This window comes from Diadema antillarum, unplaced genomic scaffold, assembly GCF_040938485.1.
Source record: "Diadema antillarum isolate AM-2024a unplaced genomic scaffold, OU_Dant_1.0 scf00000063, whole genome shotgun sequence".
In the NCBI taxonomy this organism is placed as follows: domain Eukaryota; kingdom Metazoa; phylum Echinodermata; class Echinoidea; order Diadematoida; family Diadematidae; genus Diadema; species Diadema antillarum.
The window spans coordinates 1,736,978-1,762,540 of NW_027270952.1; the positions used below are offsets into that span (position 1 = coordinate 1,736,978).

Sequence of the window (25,563 nt, forward strand, 5' to 3'; positions counted from 1 at the left end):
TCCAAAATGCGTCTTTGAAGTGTATATGCAGCTACCGTAAACAGTGAGAAAAAAGTAGTTTAATTATTGACGTACAAATTACTTTACCAAGATCTACAAGGTATTTTGAAACACAAAATAAGGCATACATGATAAAAATTGAAATTATGCAATCATTCAGATGTGTATGCTGACTATGTGACTGTTCGCGAATTATATGCGGATGGCATAGTTCTTTCGTGTGAGGAAACCATTCCAAACAGCATAATAGTGAGTCAGAAAACAACATCAACGGAAACTAACTGGGAACTAAAATAATTATTGGCAACAGCGAGTTAAAGTGGATTCTAGATGGTACAGTATTAAGCAGCATGATCAATAGTCATCCCAGCCAGATCAAAATAATCATCCCTCAACTTAATCATTGCATACAAATACAATAATAATGGAGCAATTCATGATTGAAAAAAAAACAACAACACAGACAGACAATGCCATTACATGCACACGCACACGCACACGCACACATGCACACATGCACACATGCACACGCACACGCACACGCACATGCACACGCACACATGCACACGCACGCACGCTCAGCGCACATGCACACACAGACACCTGCACTTGCACTCAAACCTCTTCCCACAACCCTTCAATTTCTACTCATACCCCCACACCGACAATGATCCCTCATGGTATGATCTTTGATGATCAAAGTTTGAATGACTCCGAAAGTACTTATTACACAACTGCCGAGTTTAATGCACTCATAAAACAAAATAAATTTCAATCATTTTTGGATTTGTTTAGTCTTCTTCACATCAATGCCAGAAGTTTAAATAAGAATTTTGATTCCATAGAATCATTTCTTTCCTCTTTACAAAATTTTCAATTTAGTATAATTGGCATATCAGAAACTTGGCTTAATACAAATTCACCACCAATGTTTAATTTAGAGCATTATCGAATGTATCGTTCTGATCGTTACTTAGGCAAGGGAGGTGGGGTTGCTTTCTACATTAGAAATAACATTGATATAAAAGTCAGGCATGACTTACATATCGAGGGTACGGAAGATATTTTTGTTGAAATTGTGAACAGTAAAGCAAAAAATATAATAATAGGTAATATATACAGGTCCCCAAGAAATAACATTGATTGTTTTCTAGAAAGTTTTGATCAAATTCTGAGTATTATTTCTCAGGAAAAGAAAGACACTTTTATAATGGGAGATTTTAATATTGATCTTTTAAATAATTCTGATAATCATACAATGCAGTTGCTAAGTTTATTAGCAACTTTCTCATTTCAACCACATATCAACAACCCAACAAGAATTTCTAGTACATCAAAAACTCTTATTGATAATATATTTTCAAATGTAATAAACACAGAATTTACAAATGGTATATTTTATTATGATATATCCGATCATTTACCTGTTTTTACCATCAACAATAGTTCTTTGAAAATAAAACAATATTTTGAAAATAAAAAATCTCAAATGTATTATAAGGAAACAGAAAGTAATATAAATTCTTTGATATCTGATTTAGCGCAGGAAGAATGGGACGATGTATTTGATGAAAGCAATGCTGATACTGCTTATGAAAAATTTATCAGCAGATTATTGTATTATTATCAGAGAAATATTCCTTTGGTTAAACGGAAACCTTTAAAGAAAAATAGACAACCCTGGATTACCAAAGGTATTATGCGGTCTATATCAACCCGTAATAAGTTATATAAGCAAGCAATAAAGAATCAAAGAAATAACTCATTTATGAAATACCGGAAATATAGAAATCAATTAACATCAGTAATAAGATTGTCCCGAAAATTGTATTATTCAACTAATATAGAAAAAAATAAGGATAATCTTTTTTCATTGTGGAAAACTGTCAATGCTCTTATGGGAAAGACGGTAAAAGAAACTACCAACTCTATCATCATTGACAATGAGGAAATTACTGATTTTACCACAATTGCCAATTCATTTAATGATTATTTTATAAATATTGGTCCTAGTTTAGCATCTAATATGAATTCATGTAATACACATTTTACTGATTATTTACCCAATCCTTGTGAAAATTCATTATTTCTCACGCCTACCAATGACCATGAAATAATCAATATTGTTCAGAATCTGAAAACAACTAAATCGAGTGGGCATGATGGTCTTAGTGTTCATTTATTGAAACAAATAATCTTTTACATTGCAAGCCCTCTAACTCACGTATTTAATATGTCTCTTTCAACAGGCATTTTTCCGAACTCATTCAAACTTGCAAAAGTTATTCCCATTCATAAAAAAGATGACTTTAAATTAATGAGTAATTATAGACCAATTTCATTATTACCAAGTATATCCAAAGTTCTTGAAAAAATTGTGTATAAAAGGTTATATCAGTTTTTACAAACCAATAATTTATTGATACCCAATCAATTTGGATTTAGAAGTGGATATTCTACTGACTATGCAATCGCTCACATGTATGATAAAATGATTGAAGCTTTTGCTGATAAAAAGCATGTTATAGGTATATACATGGATTTGTCGAAAGCATTCGACACCATCGACCATGAAGTATTGATACATAAACTTAATACGTATGGTATACGAGGTCACGCTCTGCTCTGGTTTATAAATTATTTGCAAAACCGTCAACAGTATGTTAGTTTTCAGTCTTATGAATCACACAAACTTGATATTAAATGTGGGGTACCTCAAGGCTCCATTTTAGGGCCTCTGTTGTTTAACATTTATATAAATGATATTATAGGTTCTTCTCCATCTTTGAATTTTATACTTTTTGCTGATGATACATCCATTATTACATCAGATTATGATATAGGGACACTTGTTAATCGTTTGAACACTGAATTATTGAATATATTGAATTGGTTTAAATCAAACAAGTTATCTTTGAATGTTAATAAGACAAATTTCGTTTATTTTAGAAAACCCTACTCACAGGATCTTAATGTCAACATATCAATTGATGGGTTTTCTCTTTGCGAGAAACAGGTTATTAGATTTTTAGGCATTACAATCGATTCTCATTTAACATGGAACGAACATATATCCTGTTTACAAAGGACCCTATCAAGAAATATTGGTGTACTCTGGAAGTTGAAAGATCTTTTATCAGAACGATCCCTGATTATTTTATATAATTCTTTAATTTTGCCTCATATATTGTATTCAAATATTGTATGGGGAAATTGTAGTATTACTAAACTGAATTCATTGTATTTACTCCAAAAGCGTGCTATTCGTATTATTACTAATTCCACATATTTATCTCATACAGATCCTTTATTTCATCGTTTGCATACTTTGAAGCTTCAGGACATCCACATTTTACAAACAGGTATATTTATGTACAAGTATGCAACAAATCAACTTCCCTCTTTATTTCATAATATTTTTCACTTAAATTCGAATATACACACATATCCAACTCGCCGTTCGACAGATTTTCACCTTGTAAACCCCAAAACTGTTTTAGCTCAGAAATCAATTAGACATTACGGCCCCGATGTCTGGAATAACCTACCTGATCAATTAAAGCAGTGTACTTCACTGTTTTCCTTTAAAGCTCATTTAAAAAAGTATTTATTATTGAAATATGTCTCCAGTTAGTAGTTTTTGATCAATGTACTTTTTCTTCTTTTTTTCTGAATTCTCAGTAAGCCCTGATCCATGCAAAGTGGTTTTTTTTTCATTCCCTCCCGTTCCTTTCCTTTCTTTGATAATGATATTGCATACATTCATTAAAGCGTATACCTTACCCCCAAAATAGGCATGCTACAGCCTTTATTCTCTCTTGCACTGTCACCTGCACACACGACGCGCTGTCACTCGCACACACCTACACTTTTATTGTCTACTATACCATGCAGCAGTCAATGGTGCTGCGTGCTGTTTTTTTTTTTTCTTGTTCTAAAGCGCCAAGTCACTATTTTTCTTTTCTGTTTTTTTTTTTCTGTAGCAAAATGTGTTTTGTGTATTAAGATTAAGAGTTTTATGAGTACATATATAATTGGTGTTGTATTACATTGGTATCACATATTCAGATAGGGCCTCATCCACGTCAAGCTCTGCTTATGATGACGGTCCCCTGTATTGATTTCTCCTTTGTTATTAGATACAGTAAGCCTTAATATGTTATTTTGATTCATAATTATGCCACTTCAGACTGAATGTTGTTACGCAAATGATTTTTTTTTTGTATTGATTTGTATGTATCTGTATCATTTTGTTTTCATTTGCAATTGTATTTGGAGAAAGAAAATGCAGAAATAAACCAAACAAACAAACAAACAAACATACTATCCGTCTCTATTGACATCCGTTCCTTCTGATGGTTCGTATCATGATGAAAGTAGCGTCATATTCCTCATAGTAACCTTTCTTCCGTGAAAATGGTTTGAAAATCGCCACAAAGGCTGGATCCAATAATCATTGTCTTTCGATCTCTGTACAGATTCCCGAAGACAATATGGCGCAGTGTATATAGCAACAAGAGAGACTACTATTAATGAAAAGAACGATTCATTGTTTCTTTGTGGTTTTACTCAGGAAAATTTCAGCATGTTTCAATTATCAAACGTTAAAAAGGAATCCAAAACCCAAAGAGAAATGTGGATTGATTGAAAGCACCAACATTGGTAGATCACATCATTAATTAAAGTTTCAGTAAAATCAGATAATTGGTGCAAAAGTTATGAATTTTAAGTTTTGGTGTTGGAACCGTTTGATGAGGAGACTACTTGAGTTCATATAACATCATGTGTGGACAACTGCAATTAGAAATATAAATAAAATTAAACATGATTTCACTTTTCTAGCAGAATGAAAGAGCACTTGACTTACCGCTTTCAGAGAGCAGGGAGAATAATTACTTATAAAATGTCAGTATTGAGTTGATGGAATGTGTAATTTTCATGAAATTTTTTTTTTGGGGGGGTATAATATTCGTGATTTTATCAGCCATCATTTATTCGAGACACCAAAGGATAAGTAAATACGATAAAACTGCATTCATTTCATCTGAGAACATGGATACCAACATTATAACCGTCATATACATTGAAATAATTTGTAATTTTGTAATTTGTGACCTGCACTGCTGGATCAGTGCAGTTGACGTGACACGCTACCCCAAAGTTTTCACTCGAATAGTTTGAACAACAGTGATACAGTAATTGCACTTTCTCCGCTATGACGGGTACGCCCACATATCACACACACACATAAACACACACACAGGTTGTTGAGCCCAAGAGCCTGCAACCCAGTTCTCCCTACACGCGCTCCGTGTGTCTCTTTCTGCAGCTGCATACATTGTGCACTTTTCATTACATTGCCTATCTACTGTACACTGACAGCAGGGCGATCGTGAGAACACAATTTAGGAGACTGCATTAATTGCAAACATGTTTACTCAACTCTTCCCATATCAGACGGTGCTGTACTGGAAACTCTGAGGTAAATATTTGCGAGATTTCCCAGATATTGTATCACGTAATTGTGTTAGCGATAGGATTATTATAATAGTGTTTTGCAACCAACTGTGCAGATTCGATCTTCGAGTCGGACTCGGGCATTCGTGACGGTCACCGTCCAATAACACTAGACTCTAGTCTAAGTTACAGAGTAACATTGCACATCTATCAATACATCATGTCTTAACAACGTTACATTGTAGAATCTGGTTGGGAATTATCAAGTAGGATAGACCTACGCGACCCGTCTGGCTTCGCTTCGGCTGTGTTGACGGTGATTATGACCGAATGTTGTCATCTTGTCTGAATGGCCATGGGCTCCTACGGCGCAGCCCATTTACTGCTATACAACCAAATAGGGCGGGCAGGTGTTCGAGATGTGCAAAATGAGAGTGGAATGTCTGTAAAATCTGCAGGTGACAAGAATGCAGATGACAAGAATGGAAAGGCCAAGGGTAAGTCTAACAAGTTAGTGCAATAGTGACGTGTATAATAATGACCTGCCCAGGAGAGAATATCTATCACTAAAATTACCAGGACAGTGTCACAAAATGTAAACTTACAGCCAGATAGATATTAAATGTTTACTGTTAGGGATTGACCGAAAAATCGGTCTGGCGTCTGCACGGTCTGTATCTGGTCGTCGGGGATATGTTCCGTGGCCGTATACCGTGGAGACTGCGTCTAGTCTGGCTTCACGGCCTGGATCCCTTCCTAAGACTTTAAGAAGAGTCCTAGAGTCCTATAGTATAAGTATAACGTTACACATCTTCGGAGGAGAGTGATAACGTCAATAAAAATAAAAGACTCTTCCGCACAGACGGATCTTTCTGTCTACAGTATGTTAGGGACTACTTGGAATTCAACTTGTGGGGCACAAATTGTACGGCTGCACACTCTCCCGAGTCACACTCTACCACTGCTGCACACTACAGTGCATAATCTTCATGTTCAAGCAAGCTGCACTTAACGGAATTACGGAAGAAGCCTAGAGTGACTAGAGTAATCAACCCTGTTTGCGTCAGGCCATGTACAGCATGCCTATTTGCGGCAATGGCATTTGGCAGGGGCCATTTAATTCATTGATGAAAAGGCCCAATCAGATCCACAGACAGTTGCCACTTCACATTAACACTTGCAAGTTGACCGAAAGATTGGTCTTTATCTTGTTGGGAATATGTTCTGCAGAGACTGTCTGGCTTCACAGAATCCCCTTGTCTACGGAGGAGAGCCATAAAACTGAAAAGTTAAAAAAAGATATATATCCGTAGATATATTATTATCAAATGAAAAACTCCTCCAGACAGATTTTTCTGTCTTTGGGAGTAACCTAACTCTGTCCTGCTTTAGGATCTTGTGTATACTAGACAGATATGACTGTGATACTGTATATCTGCATGGTGTTTTTGTTTTATTTTGTTTTGTTTTGTTTTTTATCTGTTTGTAATGCACTTGTCAATGTAATGATGCACCCCACTACCCCCGGACATGGGTGCGTCATGGTCATGTTTTGACTGACCACACGGGGTTTTTGACGGACACCACAGTCACTTTTTTGACGGACAATAACGCTGCAAGTGACGAACACCACAGTCACTTTTTTGACGGACAACACGTTGAAAGTGACGCACACCTCGGTCACTTTTGTGACGGACATCCTCGGTACATTTGACGCACCCCCGTAAATACTGAAACGATTTTTGCATAAGTTTTATTCAAGCAATTTCATTTTCTTTTGGTTCGTACACATAATTTGTAAAAGTTTCGGCAAGTTTCCCTTACCATGTAAGCACCGTATTGTCATTCACCGTACATCACGCTGCTGCTACGATATTCCGTGCAGTAGTATGTATTCTGTGCATGCAATCCATACATGACAATCACATGTGTGCAGAATGCGCTGTGTGTGCGCGGCCATTGCTAGTGCGGTGGATGCATACTGCTGCAGCGCAGGTAGGTACACACCACGCCACGGCATTCATATTCCCGCTCGAGTACTGTGTAACTACAGCCAAGTCGCGGTACGTAGAGATTCGCACAGCTACAGTAACAGCGTCGCGCGCGCGTCTGGCCAGCTGGTCGGGCTATCCCGCGAGCAGAAAATGGCATGCGGCAAGCAGTTCTTCTGCTGCCGTTTCGACAGGAAAGATTTAACTAAGTTGTTACATCGCTGAACAGTCCCTGGTTTGAGATTGAGTATGCATGATTTCATGGGTTTGTTGGAGGGAAAATGTAAGGAGAAAGGGTGGCTTTTAAATTCTTTGCTTGCCAGATTCTGGCAAGCATTTTTTCCTCTTATTCCAAAACGCTTCCCGACTTTGATTTTCACTTGCCGCGGGAAAGCACTCACTGTAATTTCACTCGCGGTACGTGTATCCAGCGTGCAAAAATGTGTGTTATTTTCCATAGCCAAGTGACGTACCATGACGCACCCCTCGGTCAAAATTTTGACCGACAATGATGGGATTTTGACGCACCCCTCGGTCAAAAATTTGACGGACAAAGCTGGTAAAATGACGAACACCTGGGTCACAAATTTGACGGACCAAACGAGGAAATGACGCACCCATGTCCGGGGGTAGTGGGGTGAGTCATTACAGTGACAAGTGCATAAGGCCCCCCCCCCCAAAAAAAAAAAAAAAGAAAGAAAAAAAAAAGAAGGTTGTATTGGCGTAACATGCGATTTTCAAATAGGGTCGGTCGGGCAGATTTTTTTTTTTTTTTTTTTTTTTGCTACCTGCATTTTACGTGTAAAACTCGTGCTCAGCTCAGTAAACAGTTACAACTGCTGCACCGGATGTGCTGTGTTCATCTATTCTACAAATCATTTATGAGGCCGATATTACTGGAATTATACCCCTTCACAGAATTTAAAGATGTTGAAATCCCTATCCTGAATGTTTTCACTTCATATTTTACTATTTTGACTTTAGATAAGATTGATGCAAATTGACCCATATGTACGATCTTTTCATCGCACACGGCGATCTCTATTACAGTCCCACATATACAGACTCGTGTAAGTTCTCCACACAAGAAACCTATGGCAAAACTGTGCACAATACATCGCAGTCTGAATGCTAAGTACATGTATACACTGAATAAATCTTGTTAGAGTACGCGTCCGTGTTGGAAACAGATGACGTACTGATCAAGCGAGGCTTATGCGATGCACTAGATCTCTCCCTCGTACATCCGATATCCCCAGAGCCGTTTCCACTTCCGGGTTTGTGCGATCGTGATCGCAATCAACAAGATATTTGATATCGATAGCAAAAAAAATAATAAATAAACATGGGGTCGGCGGAATTTTTAGGGTCGGGCGGGTTACGCCAATACAACAATTTTTTTTTTTTTGGCCTAATGTTACTAATATTGCAATGACAAGGGACCAGATCCATGAGACTTTTAATACACAACTGTATATGGTCATGACCAGTTGTTGCCTCAAAGTATTTTAGAGCTCTGTGGCAACTGGAAAGTGACTTGCTATTATAAGCCATTGAAAGTTCAAGGTAGCATTTGATATACCGTATGTCCCCCCAAAAAAATTTACATCGGGAACCTCCGCAACAACTTTAGAAATAGTAAATCAATCCAAATACAACTTTAGGTTATGAAATTATATTTAATATTACTTGTACCCTCATCTTACAGAAAACCCAATCTGATTTGCTTCAGTGGTCAAAGAGAAATGAAGATCTTTGTTGAGCATGTCAGGAATCCCTTCCCTCCAAGTTCTGTCCATTGTGTTCACACATTATGCAATTCCAAGAGCATCCAAGAGCTAAATTTGGAAGAAACAGACCCAAGACATGCTTTACAATGATCCACATTTTCTGTGACAACTTAACCAAATTGAATGGGATTTTCTGCAAAATGTAGGTGAGATGTTATATTTTTAGACCCTGAAATAGCATTCAGACAGTTTAATCATAGATATTGAAAGTTATCAATGCAGAAATCCAATTGTTATTTTTTTTTTTTTTTTTTTTTGGGGGGGGGGACAATATACTGTACCAGTTGTACAGTAACATTGTACCACCTACTATTAAAGCTGTACGTCCTATTTGCTAGTTCATACTACAATGTAGCTTTTGCACCTCCGCTATTTAACAGAAAAGAAAAAAATGTTACTGTTTAGATGATATCACTATCAGACTGTAGACAATCTACAGTTTACTTTAGGGTCTCCCTGTGTTTGATTTTTGAAATTGATGTAGTGATTTTGCTCATGATTACCATGATTACTAAATGAGTAGTAACAGAAATATGTTGTTTATGATACAAGTACATGTATCTATGGATGTATACTGTATGGATTACAACTGTGCATGAACGTGTTGGTGTTCCTGTACCACATACTATTATTACAGTTATTGCCAGTGATTGCTGCGATGTAACATACAATGTATTCTACACATTGTATGTATACATACAATGTTGTAATTATGGACTTTCAACTCCTTGTTTACTGTGTGTAAATTCAGTGATCCTTTACTGTCCTTCCATGAGCTGAGCTCAGGGACAATATTTTGTGTGCGTGTACATTTACACTTGGCCTACATGTATACACGTGTACATGTACATTGTACAACACTAACCAGTAAGTTTATGACAGTCTGTAATTGAAATGTTTGTGTATGTAGTTGTTCAAATTTATTTGAAAACTGCTAATTTCCTGTGAGTGAGAACCAAGATGTAGTGAAACATTGCACAAACCTCCTCTATCTATAGGTAGACTATACAAATGTCTGGTTCTTTCCCTAATTTATCTCTTATCTAGCCAATTATTTCTCTGTTTATCTCTCTTTTTCTGTATGTACAGTATCTATTCTCTACTGGTAGTTTTACATACATTCATATTAAATGGGTTAGTCAAATACCGGTTAGTGATTGGCTATAAAACCAAGGAGGTTCAAGAAATGGAGTCACAACAGTCTTATTCGCTTTGATCCCATGCTCGAAGCCGCCACTCAAAAATATTTGAAGTATGTGTCAAACTGGATCTGCAGCTCAGATGCGAAGACAATTGACTCGTGTCTCATTGCATAATCACCAGCCACTTTCCAAGGAAGATATGTCTTTGTGATGGTAATTACTTTTCGCTATCCTTAATTTCAAACGATGGCGGTAGACAATGGTAAAGGCACGGGGGTGCGCGAATAGAAATTGCTCAAATATTGCTGAAATAGATCAAAATTACTCGACTTTACGTGTCTGTACACTAATCTGACATATATATTAATTTATAAAGAACTATACTTTAAGATGATACCATATTTGTTTCATTTGGCGGAAATAAGGAGAAAAGTGATGAAACCGGCTTTCCACAAGGGTAAAATTTCAAACCCTTTCACAAAATACTGCTCAAATTTACACTTTTGCACATATTTTCGAACGGAATTGACTGTTGATTTATATGCTTTATCATTACAAAGTGTAGGTGAAATTTCATTGCATTTGATATACGAGCAGCATATACCCGATATTATGTTAGCGTTAAAAATGATTCTTTAGATTGCTAAGAAAGATGGCAGCTTCAAGCATCGAACATCAAAGGCACAAATGCACCTGTGGAATTCTTTTGTCCATCCATAGAAAACTGACAGCTGATTGAATAATAGTCAGTTGTAACTCCATCTCTCGAACCTCCTTGGCTAAACACAGTCACGTGATGGAGGCACATTGGTTATGTTCGCCAATGGGCAGAACATTTTTGTAATGTTCTCCCATGGGAAAGCATTTTCACGTAACAAATGACAAACGATACCAAACGATTGAACGATCATATTTTTCACGCAATCGATAGGATAAATTTGCCTATTCCAAACAATGTGAAAAAGCAGATGACCAATTATTGTAATGCGTATGCTGTATGAAAGTGTGATTTGAAGGACCTGTGCATAGTGAATTTGGCTCTGTGCGAGTGATCGAGTGCATTGTGCTGATGGTTGACGTTGCGAACATGGCTTCCACAGAAAATTCAACCCATAACAGATGATGGTATTTGACTATAACAGATGATGACTTTTGATGTCGGGAACATGTACCGGTACCAAACGTTCCACCCATAGGGTTTGAAATGCTATTTTGGGAGGCTATAAGTCCCTCAATAGCATTTCAAACCCTTCTGGTGGAACATTCGGTATGCTCCCTCCCCTGCAAGTCATCATCTACTATAATGTACAATGTTCGAGTGCTGCATACACGTACATCTGCATATATTTTTGTACAACTGTACATCAATATACAGTTGTACATTGTATATCACCCAAGTGTGTGTGTGTGTGTCACACACAAACACACTGCAATAGCTTCTGACCATCCGAGCATTGAGAATTTAAGGTTCCTGGGACAAACACTGAACTATTTTTGTTTTTAAATTATATGTTACAAGTACTGTGTATACAGTAACTTGCACAAAATTATAAGCTGAGTTTATTATATTTAGTAACCATGACCCCCCCCCCCCCCAAAAAAAAAAAAAAAAAAAAAGACGAAGAAGAAAAAAGCGTGGCTTCCCTTTTATTCATTTTTACTAGTGAATATTTGTTTCTCCTTTTTTGTTTGTAATGTGTGTTTTGGTGGCAGTGTTGTCTCAAACAGTGACCAGTACTCCTAAAACATCATGCAAGATACACTGTACACTGGTTAGGCTACGGTCACAACTCACAGTGGTAGTCTGGGTGCCAAAGGCTGAACCTTGTTTTGCCGTCCACCCAATGTTTTTTGATGGTTTTACCCTATTTTGGGGGTGCTGAATCCGAATCTGCATGATGCAACTCTTGCATCCTTGAGGGTTTTGAGATATTCAAGATGGCCGCCAAAATGGCCGCCCAAACCGGAAATTCCCATGTATTTCCTTCTAAATGGTGAGAAATTGAAAACAATTCACGGTTTTACCTATTTCGAGGGTGCTGAATCCAAATCTGGATGATGCAACTCTTGCATCCTTGAGGATTTTGAGATATTCAAGATGGCCGCCAAAATGGCCGCCAAAATGGCCGCCAAAATCGGAAATTCCTATGTATTTCCTTCTAAATGGTGAGAAATTGAAAACAATTGATGGTTCTAAGCTATTTCGAGGGTGCTGAACCCGAATCTGGCTGATGCGACTCTTGCATCCTTGAGGATATTGAGACATTCAAGATGGCCGCCAAAATGGCAGCCAAATTACCCGGAAATTCCTATGTATTTCCTTCTAAATGGTGAGAAGTTCAAAACAATTTATGGTTCTAAGCTATTTCGAGGATGCTGAATCCGAATCTTGCTGATGCGACTCTTGCATCATTGAGTATTTTGAGATATTCAAGATGGCCGCCAAAATGGCCACCCAAACCGGAAATTCCTATGTACTTCCTTCTATAGTGGTGAGTAATTGAAAACAATTGATAGTTCGAAGCTATTTCGACGGTGCTGAATCCGAATCAGGATGATGCGACTCTTGCATCCTTGAGGATATTGAGATATTCAAGATGGCCGCCAAAATGGCAGCCAAATTACCCGGAAATTCCTATGTATTTCCTTCTAAATGGTGAGAAGTTCAAAACAATTTATGGTTCTAAGCTATTTCGAGGATGCTGAATCCGAATCTTGCTGATGCGACTCTTGCATCATTGAGGATTTTGAGATATTCAAGATGACCGCCAAAATGGCCGCCAAAACCGGAAATTCCCCTGTATTTCCTTCTTAATGGTGAGAAATTGAAAAACTATTGATGGTTTTACCCTAGTTTGAGGGTGCTGAATCAGAATCTTGACAAAACTCTTACATCCTTAAGGGTTTTGAGATAATAAAGATGGCCACCAAAATGACCGCCAAAAATGGAAACTCACATGTAGAGTAGAGACCCCCTTTTTCCTTCTAAATGGTGTAAAATTGAAAACAAACTGATGGTTTTACCCTATTTTGAGTTTGCTGAATTTCAAGCTGCAGGATCCAGCTCTTGCATCCTTAATGGTTTTGAGATGATAAAGATGGCCGCCAAAATGGCCCCAAATGGCCGTCAAAAACGGAAATTCCCATTTAGGCCCCCTAATTCGGTCTAAATGGTGTAAAATTGAAAAGAATTGGTGGAATTACCCTATTTAGAAGGTGTTGAATCCGAACCTGGTTGATGCAACTCTTGTGTTTTGGGGGGTTTTGATAATTCCAAGATGACCGCAAAAATAACTGTCAATATTGAAATTTTTGAGACCCTATTCAGCACCCTCGACATTTTGTTGTTGCCATTTTTGCGTTCCTTAGGGTTTTGAGATGTCCAAGATGACCGCCAAATTAATTGGCAGAAATTGAAATTCCAATGTTAATTTTTTTTTTTTCTAAATGGTAAAAATTTGAAAATAAATTGATGGTCTCACCCCATTTCGAGGGTGCTGAAGGTTTTGAGATATTTACAAATGTCCTGTATGAACAGAAATTCCTTGATATTTTCTTATAAATTGTGAAATATTGTGCTATAAAGTGAAGCGAGTGATTAAAAGCAATAATCCGTATTCTTGAATTCAACTCGGTTGAGCAAATTTGTCAAATCAGCCAACAATTAATGGCATCCAAAATGAATGTCACAATGGTATTGTAATATACTGAGATATTCCGCCATGTCTCAAACGGAACTTTAACACGTAATGGAAAGAAAATGATATTGACATCATACTGAAACGTACAAACACAAAGATAAGACTGAAAATTTCTTTATGCACAATAATTGTTATAGAGTAATGCCTGTGGTAGCCAATAAGGGCTCCGCAGACTGATGTGAAGTTAATCCTTTTTGTTATAAGAGTAATATTAAAATATGGCCTGCTGGTATTTGGTGTTCAAATTTGTCTTGTATTCTTGTGAGTCTCGCCGCGTACTCTTATGAAACTTGTGGCATATTCTGATTACGTCACTAGAAATGGTTGCATCCATGACCACTATAGTAGATATCAATATAAAGGTAGTTTCAAAAGCACTCTGCGTGATTATGATATTCGTAAGTACTGGACTATCAATTTCTCACGATTTAAAAGGAAATACATGGGAATTTCCAGTTTTGGTGCCCATTTTGGCGGCCATCTTGAATATCTCAAAATCCTCAAGGATGCAAGAGTTGCATCATCCAGATTCGGATTCAGCACCCTCGAAATAGGGTAAAACCATCAAGTGTTTTCAATTTTTCACCATTGAGAATGAAATACGTGAGAATTTCCGGTTTGGGCGGCCATTTTGGCGGCCATCTTGAATATCTCAAAACCCTCAAGGATGCAAGAGTTGCATCATCCAGATTCGGATTCAGCACCCTTGAAATAGGGTAAAACCATCAAAAAACATTGGGTGGACGGTAAAACAAGGTTAGGCCCAAAAAGTGGCTTTGGCACCCAGACTATGGTGTCCGGCCGATTTGTAGCCTGCCTGGTGGCTGTCCTACATGTCGATTTCCCGTCAGTCACCGCTCGATTCTAGGTCACAATTTGGCAAAATAGGGGGATCTTCTCTGTGCAGAGTCCAAGCAGTCACTGATGGCCCACTGGCAACTTTACAATCTCCCACAGGCCACCGGTGGATTTTAAGAAATCACTTGGTGGCCGGACGGTGATTGGTCGGACATCTGCCTCTTTGTCCCCTACACTGTAGGCATACCAGTGATGGCCTGCTGGTCTATGCCAGAAATTTCTCATGAGCTACCTGGGTATCTGACTGCCCCGCGGTCATTGTTCAATTTGATTTGTGTAAACTGTACTACAAATTATGTATGTTTATGTTTTGTTTTTTCCTTTTTGTTAGTTGGTTGTTGAGTACCCAATAAAAACAAACAGCAACAACAAAAAACAATAACACTTGTGCTTTGCACCTGAGAAGGCAACGAGGTCTACGACTCCCCTGGTTGTACCTCAATGACTTTGACAGTAAGGTTCACAAGCCCAGCACTTTTGTGAGAGAGTTAACAAATAACTTTCCTTCTACCTTGTTCTTCTCAAAATAGAGCTTAAAAGGTAAAACTCTTGGTAAAGGATCTAAACATTAAATTATGCACTATCAACCTCCGTTGTGAAACCAAAGATAGATAACGGGTAGAAAATAGGAAATCAAATAGATAATGGTACATAGGAAGGAGGAAACCAAGACAAAAAAAATTGTTTTCCTAGATCAGAATGTTCCAAAATACCTGTCCTTGCTACTCTACTTGTACTATATACTGTAAAAGTGGATATTTTCGCGCGACTAATTTTTCGCGATTGGCCGGGTCAGAAGAGTTTCGCGTGTTTTTAATTCCGCGGAATCAAGACGGCACGCACAGGAACATATGGCAAGCAAAAATATTCGCGGGCTTTTATTTTCGCGCTAGTTTCTGGTTGCGCGAAATGCGCGAAAATTTCAACACCGCGAAAATTTCCACTTTTACAGTATTCTATTTCCTATTTAATCTTATATTTTCATTATCCTCATTTCCTTTCATTATGTCTTCATTCAATAGGCCTACCAGTAGATACAGTAAATAATAGATAACATTTAGAAACCATATATTACCACAATGTCAACATAACAACCCAAACTTTTAGTTTTCATCTCGTCTGCCCCAAAGTGGCTGTCCCTGTCTTCCCTGTCCCCCATGTTGCTAGCCGGGTCCTCTGCTGCATGGCATGGGCTACCTCTTAGAGTGTCAGGTAGAAGCTGCAGCTACCTGTTTCTTCGTTTGACGGAGAAGTTGGTGGGGTTCCTTGGCTCTGTCCGTTCCCCTGTCTGTTCCAGATAGATGGACTGATTTTGCTTCAACACACATTTCCCATAGACACCTGCCCGAGTATACTCTGGACTCTTCAGCAACCGTGCAATTGTACCTAGCACTGTATAGAATAAGAATTTCACAATGCAGACTTTACTAAGCTAATTCCGCAACTTCAAGCATAAATCTAGTCAAAGAGCTTTCTTTAATTTCAGTGTACAAACACACACCCAGGCAGTGGATTTATTGAGACCCTGCAAGTTACAGAGCCATGACTGATTTTCGAGGTCTCTGTGCAACATGGAATTTATATCAATTCCTGTAAAATTAGTTTCTTAGTTATTGAGACTTATGAGGTTTGTCATTTGTAAATTCACAAAAACCCAAAGAAACTGCAGATGAAGCTGAAATCCAGGGCGTAGTAATTGATTGCGTCTACAAGTTTTGGATTGCTTTCTTGGTACCACTGGAATTGCAAACCATTAATAGCACATGTTCACAAGCTAGTATGGATACTATTGGAACACATTGTTGCACACATATGGGTATAAACTTATCACTATGCTAAAAAAAAAAAAAAAAAAAATTGATGCAAAAAATTAGGGAGGAATTAAGGCATTGGCCTGAACATGAGTCACGTCACATTTTGCCAGTGTCCAGAGGACGAAGTATGAGCCAGTTTCCTGCTGGCAGTACAACCAATTAGTAAATGTCAGACGTGAGTCAGAGGTAAACCCCCTCCCTGTCATCAGGCTTTGCCACTGCACCTGTCTGGCCGTATACTGGTATACATGCCCTTCTAGATGACCACCACACTGGCAGCAGTGTCCAGTCATGTTCAAAGAGGTGAGGGGTATGGATTGTGCTGGTGGGGTCACTCGCCTTTTTCTTGAGACACGTGCTGTCCTACCTCTGGTACATAGGACACATTGTGTAGACCCTCTTCATCCCTACAAATGTACTTTTTTTTACTGAACACTTTTGCATGAGGCTTTGCTGTGCCCTTGCTTTTTTTATGGTGGAAGGTAAGTGGTATGTATGGACACATAGGATTTGCTGCCTTTGTTGTGTGATATGTACATCGTACATGATGTATTTTAATCAAATCGTGCCAGGAGTGTGTTTTCAGTACAATCACTGCAAGCATTGAAGGTGGAACTTCACACCAAGGTTAAAGTCTATATTGATGGTTAAGATAAAAATCAAACCAACAAAATGATTGAAGGTTTATTTAATTTTCTGTTGAAAAAAAAAAATACAACGATATGATTTTTTCATTTTCATGTTTGATACTTTTATATTGAATGCACAGTGATATTAAAAAGAAGAAATACACTTTGTATGTTTGCATGAAATATTGATGACTTTTAGAGAGCTGTACAACAAATACTGTCTGCAGTCCGGTTTGTACAGCTTGCAACAATGAACCATAGTAATATTGTTATTTGTATACCAGTATTGTTCAAACCAAGTAGAGAGTTACATATCAAACAGCACTTTTTCAAAAAACAAACAAACATAATTTTCAACCTTTTTTAGTGTATTCTGAACTTTAGCTGATTTTACTGAAACTCTACTGCAATGATTTGTTCAAGCATATGTTGTAAAAGCCAAGATCCCAGGGCATTTGGAGTGTAGTAATGCTGAAGAATAAAAATGCTGGTATTGTACAAATCCCCCTTTCCATGCAGAGTCTGCTTTGAAGTATACCACCACAAGGAAGGTAGTTGAAGCAGCCTTAGATTTGCAAATCAGGGTGTAGAAATTGATGAATGCTCAGTGATTCATATTTTGGGAACTGTAAACACAGTGAACTTGCTTTGAAGTGTAGCCATTACTTTCATGATGTGCAAGTACATTTGTATACTGTACATTTTTTTTTCTTAACATTAAACAAAGACCTCATTAACAGGTCAGACTGCTTTAGATCTTTGTGCATTTAATGTTTTTCTATGATATATAATTTATTAGCTTCAAAGCACAACCATAACATCACTAGCAGTCCAGCTGACCATGAAAAATGCAATTCCCTTTCAGGTACCATAAACTTTCCTGTGGGATATTGTTACTGTATGATTGCGTTTGTTAGTTATTGTGTAATTAATTCATACTGTGTGCATTCTGTCTCTCCACAGAGGCAGTCATGGATTTTCTGAACAAGCCGATGCTGGAGGCCTGGAAGGCCACCAAGAGAACCCTTGCTGAAATTATGGACAGCAATGACGGTGGGAGGAGTCCTGGACCTTCCAGCCAGAGGAGCAGCTTTGACCAGGCTTTCAGTGGGGAACCGGGACCGTCGGGTCTGTCGCATGCTTCTGGCACTGGTAGAAAGTCCAGGTCTAGCATAGGTTACAGCAAGGGTCATCACAAGTCGCTGGAAAGTAACCTCAATGTGGTCAGCCCAGATATGGAGTGTGAGAACAGGCCTGTGGATTATAATAACATTGGTGGCTCTCGCGTTGGGGGGAGTGGTCTTCCTCACAGTACTTCAACAGACTCACTGGACTTTGCCGAAGTCCAGAAATCCCCTAACCCTGATCAGACATCCCCACAGAGTGTTCCCAGGATCAGGTCCAAGGACAAACAGGGGTCTGATAAGGAGAGGACTAAGAATGCATGGACCAAATTTCGATTGGGATATCTGAGCAAAGGGACAAACTCTGTAAATGTGAACGATACAGATGTTGGGAGTGCAGAAAAGTCGCCCATCCTTCCCACGAGAATGGACAAGACATCTCCAACGCATACCATTAGTAGCAGTGTGGGCAGTCCTGGCAAAACCAAGATGGGCAGTCGCACCTCCAGGAGGTCGCGGGGTGACATCACTCAAAAGGGTTTTGACTTTCGCTCCCGATTCCGCAGCAACTCCAGCGATCGTGCCACCATGAGACGGCGGGAGCGCGAGGAGAAAGAACGAACGAGGAGACTGTCCTACACGCGTTCCACCTCCTTTGATGCCAACGAGGCTCAGGTGGAAGATGCGACGACGTCGGAAGATGCAGGGGAGGATCAGGCGGAGAAGGTCAAAAATAAACTGATGTCTATGTGGAATAATGTCAAGTATGGTAGGTATTACATGTTACTATGACATTAACCTTGAATGGTGTTAGAGCCAGTACTTAGATTTGTCATTCAAAATTATCTAGGGGAAAACTGGAATATAAACAGAAATCAATCTCCTTTGCAGCTTGAAAAGGGAGAAGAAAGAACTACAATGTACACTCAAGAGGCTCAGATCTATGTCTTTCCAAAGTGAATGAATTCAATGCAGAATGCATGCAGAATGATAAGTGTTACACTCGGTGAAAGTTTGAGGGAATATAGACACAGTTTAAAAGGTGAGTCTGATTTTTTTTTTTTTAAGTTTGATTAATTCCATGTGCTGCTGTGTCTAAATAGACACAATTAATGACACCAGAATAGTATAACGTTTCATTGTGAATACTACCCTGTAAAGTATTCTCTCAAATTTTAAATGATGAAAAACACTTGGATTTATATTCTAATATTCTCAATCATTTCCAATGGTATTAATAGTGCAGAACACTTTATGCCTTCTGGAGGAGCTTGAGGTGTTTCATTGTCATAGAGAAATGAACTTTTCGGGAAAAAAAAGGAAGAAATCATGAATCAGGAACAGATTGTCAGATTTTCCTTAAATTCACTGAGTGCTTCACAAATCTGTGTGCAATCACTGAACTTACTGAACAATTTTATGAAAAGTATAAGAATTACAAATTGATGTTAATACAGAGATGTACTGGAGCCAACTTACCATATAAATATGAAAAGGAAGGTAGTGTGCCCACTTCTATTACATACCTGTAGCTTTCCATATTTCAGAGATCAGCGTTCAAATTCACAGATTTAGCAGATGAATGCATCAATTCAATCAGTAATCCGCCACTGAGTACGTTATCATGTACAGAAATCATCATGCATGTGTACCGTAAATACTGTAATTCATTTTTTTGGGGGGGAAAAAAAAAGAAGAATATAAAGTATGGTACCCTGTATTCCATTTCCAGATCTGTGTATTGCTTGGGCTCTGTAATGTATGTGTTGTGTTTGTTCGTATCCAAGTCTGTTCGAAGTGTGACTCAGACGTAAAGTGCCTTCAGCAACCCTTATGAGCAAGATGTGATGATAGTACAGGTATAAATAGAAACATACTTTCCTTGACAGTTGGGAATTCTGTCAGTTTGCTGAACTGTATTTAGATCCTCAATTTCTAGATATATCTTATTCGTCACACTGCATACAAAACATCCAGGGCATTTATTCCTTTACTGACAAGCTGCTATCATCTGTTGCTGAAAACTGTTCTGTTGTGTAGTGTGTGTGTATTTTTTATTTTCTGTTGATACTCTTTCAGGAGTTTTGCAAAATGACAGTCTTTGGTGGCCTAGAGAAGTGGAATAGAATCATGACCCTAATAAACAGCATTAATTCTTTATTTTCATGAATTAAAGCATTTATCATGAATGAACAGAAATTCTGTAGCGCGCAAATGTACAACATGATGTGTATGATACAGTAGGGTCACAACATAATGTAGAACTGAACGATGTTCCCCTTTCCCAGCCTACAATACTTGTATGATGCACAAATGTGAATTACCGCATTGTTTATTGCATCATTTATTTCTGTTAAAGCCACTTTATCAGTATTTAATTACTGTAGTGCCCTTTAAATTACAGGGAAAACATACCTTGTAATGTGTTTGTATTGTATACAAACAAAGATTTACTCACGTCTTGTAACACATTATTTTCGACACACACACACACACACACACACACACACACACACACACACAAAAGAAGAAGTATGTACTGAACTTCTTGAGAACTCAATACTATTTAGCCACATTCCATTAAGTGTGCATCATTGAGTGTGAATACAGTCTATGGAACCTGTAATTCCCTGTGTCTTGCCTGGGTCCAGCATTTACCGGTACACATACTGTATCATACACTGTAGGTGTCATGATGCACTAAAACAAATATATTTGTCATATGTACAGTATCAACAAAGTGGACTTTGCCTGTTTGAGTTGCAGTTGAACACATGACTTGTTTTATTGAGACATGTGACGATACGTTGCAGGTCAGGTTTACCATCTTTTATCCAAATGAACTGTGCTTGGTACAATGTACATTTTGTGTGTGTAATACACAGATTATTAAAGAATATGCCCTCTCTTGATATCACTAATGCATCAATGTACATACACATGTACAGTGTACAGTGTCTCCATTCTATGAGATCAATTGGAATTTCCTTTACTTCCTTTACAATAATTCTGACAGAGAATGAGTGGGATATAGAATATTGATGCTAAAAAAAGAGAATACAAATGGGAAAACTGTGTACTTTATGTTTTTAATCCTTCGGTATAAATGAAAAGATAGAAAGCAAGAGAAGAAGAAACAAAATGAAACTTAGTAGCAGTACTGTTCATGCACAAGCTCGATGGCTTTGTGACATTGTGTGTATAATGTATACCCTAAAAAGATGTGTAGATAGTCCCAGTACATCACAGCACCTTCCCCCTCCTTTTATTTTTCGTGACGATACCAGATTGCCCTGAAATAACTAAATTCATTTGTGCCTGAATATGAGACCATCAGTGTAGTCCACCATCCTCAATGAATACACTGGATCTTTAGAGCCCAGGTTCATTCTCTCTTTGCCAAAGCAATTGTGGTAGTATTAATCATGGTAATGTGTCACACTATGACAGTGTGATCTCCAGGGCTTGTCTAACTGTTAGAGGGCTTTACAATTCAGCACTCGGCTTTAATAGAGTCAAATTGAGGTAATCAGGGACTTCCCCTTTAAAAAAAGAAAACAAAGGTTAGGAAAAACGTCAGAAAACTTCTCCCGCTGTGTTTCTAAGTCTTTCACTTTGCAGGTCATGAGGTTCAGAAAGTGTAAGAGAAATACAGCACCTTTCATTATCACCCTAATCATCACCTTGTTTAGGTACATCGAGCGATGCAAATTTTCAAAAAGTGATGTCTTTTTATGACAGATCGCCTGTTTGAAGATTTTTAAAAAGAAGTGATGTTTTTCTTAAGGTTTTCCACTTCATTATTCAGAGTTTCTTATCAGATTGAGTTAAATTGCCTGTTATCCAACAGTGGTTGAAGGTGACATCATGCATAGTTGAGTGTACAAATTTGATTACCACATTCATGTGATGATTAATGACTAGATGTTGCGCTGAATGAGCTGAGCATGATTTCTTCCTCTTGCTAGAGGTGAATGCATAAGGTGCTTCATAAACACTGAATACCATTCAATTGCAGTTTTAATAGAGATTATACCGCCAATAATATTAGGTTTTCCTCGATCTCGCAGTTACATGTGACATTGTAGTAAAGTCTAATGATATTCTGAACAAGGTGCCCATAGTGAACCTTGATGAGTTTTCTCATATTTTATTTAACTTTTATTGCTTATTTCATTTTGGTTTGATGCTCTTCCTGCAATATTCTGTTTTGCCCTCGTTTGATTCCATTGCCATTTACATCAAGGAGGTATTATTTTGAGTGGATATGAAACAATGACGTACTGGTGTTGAGTGCTGTGGAGAGATTTTTGTTACGTGTCAGTGATGCTGCACTGATGTACAATTGTAACGGCATCAAAACCGAAACATTCTTTGTTAACGAGGGCATTAGCACACGTGACGCCACAAATTCCATTCAGGCAGGTAGTAAAATCTTGTTCACTTTCCTCTTGGATCAGATAGGGGATAGACAATTATTTATCTTAACTCAGCTATGAGAGCAAATTGTTTTCTCTGTTTCTATTACAGTTTTTTTTTTCTGTTTCCATAACTAATTATTTTGAAGTGAGAAGTATATGTCATTTGGTATTGTTGGCAGACATGAAAAGCATTGAAGTTTGGGTTTCTATTTTCAATACCAAATTGTTTTGTCATCCTTCAGCAAATGTAACAGTGACCCGTACTTCACACCAATTCAATCTACCAGGCTATGATGACATTGATATGTTGATTCTACAGGCTGAATACAGTTTGATGGAGCCATGCAAACAAAATGGAAATGAAAACAACAATAGTTGCATAACTTCAGTTGTAAAACCCTTCATTCTCTTTAAAAACAAGCAAACAAACAAACAAACAAATAAACAAACAAACAGGGAGGTGAGACAAAATCCGGTGTAAAAACAAAGATGTCATGTGAAATATATGAAAGTACAATGTACTGTATGTTACAGACAAGGAGGTGTTAGAAGATCAAATTTGACAGACACCTTGATTTACTTAAAAATTATAAAGGGATTATTCTAGTCACATACATGCACATACAATGTACATCTGGTAAGTTTGTTCACACTCTAAGGTGAACGTGCACAAAATGTTCAGCAAATTTTACAATTTTACAATTCAGTTTTCAGTTTGCTAAAGTGTACATTGATTATGATCAATGATGTTAAAATGATCAGTGCTTTTTACAGGCACCTTTGTGGCATTTACATTGTACCAACTCAGAACCACTGTATTATTTGCTACTCTCCTTAAATTATTTAGTAGAGACTTTGAATCTAAAGTATCAAACCCACAGTCATAAAAGTGGCATCTTACCCTGTGTCATTTGCCTCTCATTACAGGATGGACGGTTAAGACCAAGACCACTTTCAGCGCCCAGAAACCAATCTGGTTCCTCGGCAAGTGCTACCATCAGAGGCCGGAAGGTAGGTGCTGATATCCATTTGCCCGTACTTTATCTGGAATGGCCATAGACAAGCTCTCCTTCAGCTGTAACACAAAAAGCATTATGTATTCGTGGAATTGATGTCTTTTCAATGTGATTTTTTATTATTGACAGACCTTTTACCAAGTTTTTCTCATGCCAACACACCTGACAAGCACTTTCTCATGCCTCTCAAAAAAAAAAACCACCACCACCAACAACAACAACAACAAATAAAAAAACCACCCTAAACATGGATTTCCAACCACCAGAAAAACATTTCATTTTAGTATAGGGCACTCCCCCTCCATGATTGCTGCTGTAATTGTTTGGCAAATTCTATAATTCAGTATGGAGGAAAATAACTGAGCCTGATTCGTGAAGAGAAATTCCACAATGATTTACAAGTTGTCTTTGATAAACACAGTAAAATCAAAGACATAATTGATCAGTGAAAGCCGTGTTAGAATGAGAAAATACCAAAAACAGAAATAGAACCCCCCCCCAAAAAAAAAAAGAATGGCAACAACAATAACACCACCACAACCAACAACAACAGCAAAACTGGCAAGCTTATTTACAAGGTATTAACACAGGCCTCTGGCACTTAGTTATAACTTGCCATGCTTTTTATCAGCATGCAGTCAAGTCATCGTCAGATGAAAAAAGCAAATTCAGGATGAGTAACGCTTAAATTGTACAAACCAATGTGAGAGGTGTATGTCTACATGGCATTATTATATCATCCACAGAGGAAGTGGCATTATGTGTACATGACCAACATTTTTTGTTAAAACAGAATAGATAAAGAGTCTTTAACTGTCTTTAATAGGAATAATTTCTCTATTTTAATTAAACATAAAGTTAGTGTACATTTTGTTACGCCAATTGTTTAATTTGAAAAGTCACCTTGAAAATAGAGTGAAATCACTACCATTAGCCAGTAGAGTCAAGCACATTTACCTGATCCTTTTTAATTTTATGGTAAATTCTAGGACACTCTTGATACATGTTTTGCTGGATGTGACAGTGCAAAACCAGTTTTATATAGTATCAACTGACTAGTCATCAAGGTTGTGTGACTGAATTCAGAAGTGCAGTCATCTGCAATGCTAACATCGTATACGACAGGAAATAGCAAAAGTTCACTGGAAATGCAAATTGCCTGGTATCGTGCAAGTTTGTCCCAGTGCAAGCGTTTTATCAGAACATGTAGGCGAAGTTAATTGGATGAATAGATTAGGTGTTCACACACCTTATACTTTCACTGTGCAAGATTTTATCAGCATTTTGACTGATTATTTTAGTTGTTTCACAGTATGAAAAATATTACCACTCTTTCAGTCAGTTTTTCAGCCAGCTTCTCTTGTGAATCTTTTCCAGCAACAGCAAATTCAATGGCTGTCTTCACTTGTAATGCATTTGAACTTCAGAATACAGAACTATGACAAACTTTGCACAAGGGTACCATATCTGTACCCCTGCTCAGTATTACCAGTGTTAATACCAGTAGTTCAGTGAGCCCTGCATCAGAATCTGAATGCTTCAGTGTTATCTGGTACACCAATCTGTTTGTCATCTTTCAATATTGCCGTCCACTATTTGAGGTCAGGGGTACTATTGTCC

General features: G+C 37.8%; 1 protein-coding gene and 1 pseudogene across 1 annotated transcript in view; one reads left to right on the forward strand and one right to left on the reverse strand.

The window, feature by feature from the left end:
- LOC139716252 (ectonucleotide pyrophosphatase/phosphodiesterase family member 5-like) overlaps positions 1 to 16,098 on the reverse strand; it is a 35,738-nt pseudogene extending 19,640 nt beyond the window's left edge.
- A 2,251-nt stretch (positions 16,099 to 18,349) lies between these two features.
- Positions 18,350 to 25,563, forward strand: part of LOC139716209 (uncharacterized) — a 33,524-nt gene continuing 26,310 nt past the window's right edge. Inside the window, exons 1-2 of the mRNA XM_071627771.1 lie at positions 18,350 to 19,275; positions 23,855 to 23,938. Coding sequence (XP_071483872.1) covers positions 18,354 to 19,275; positions 23,855 to 23,938 — 1,006 coding nt within the window. The 5' untranslated portion in view covers positions 18,350 to 18,353. The remainder of the gene's footprint in view (positions 19,276 to 23,854; positions 23,939 to 25,563) is intronic.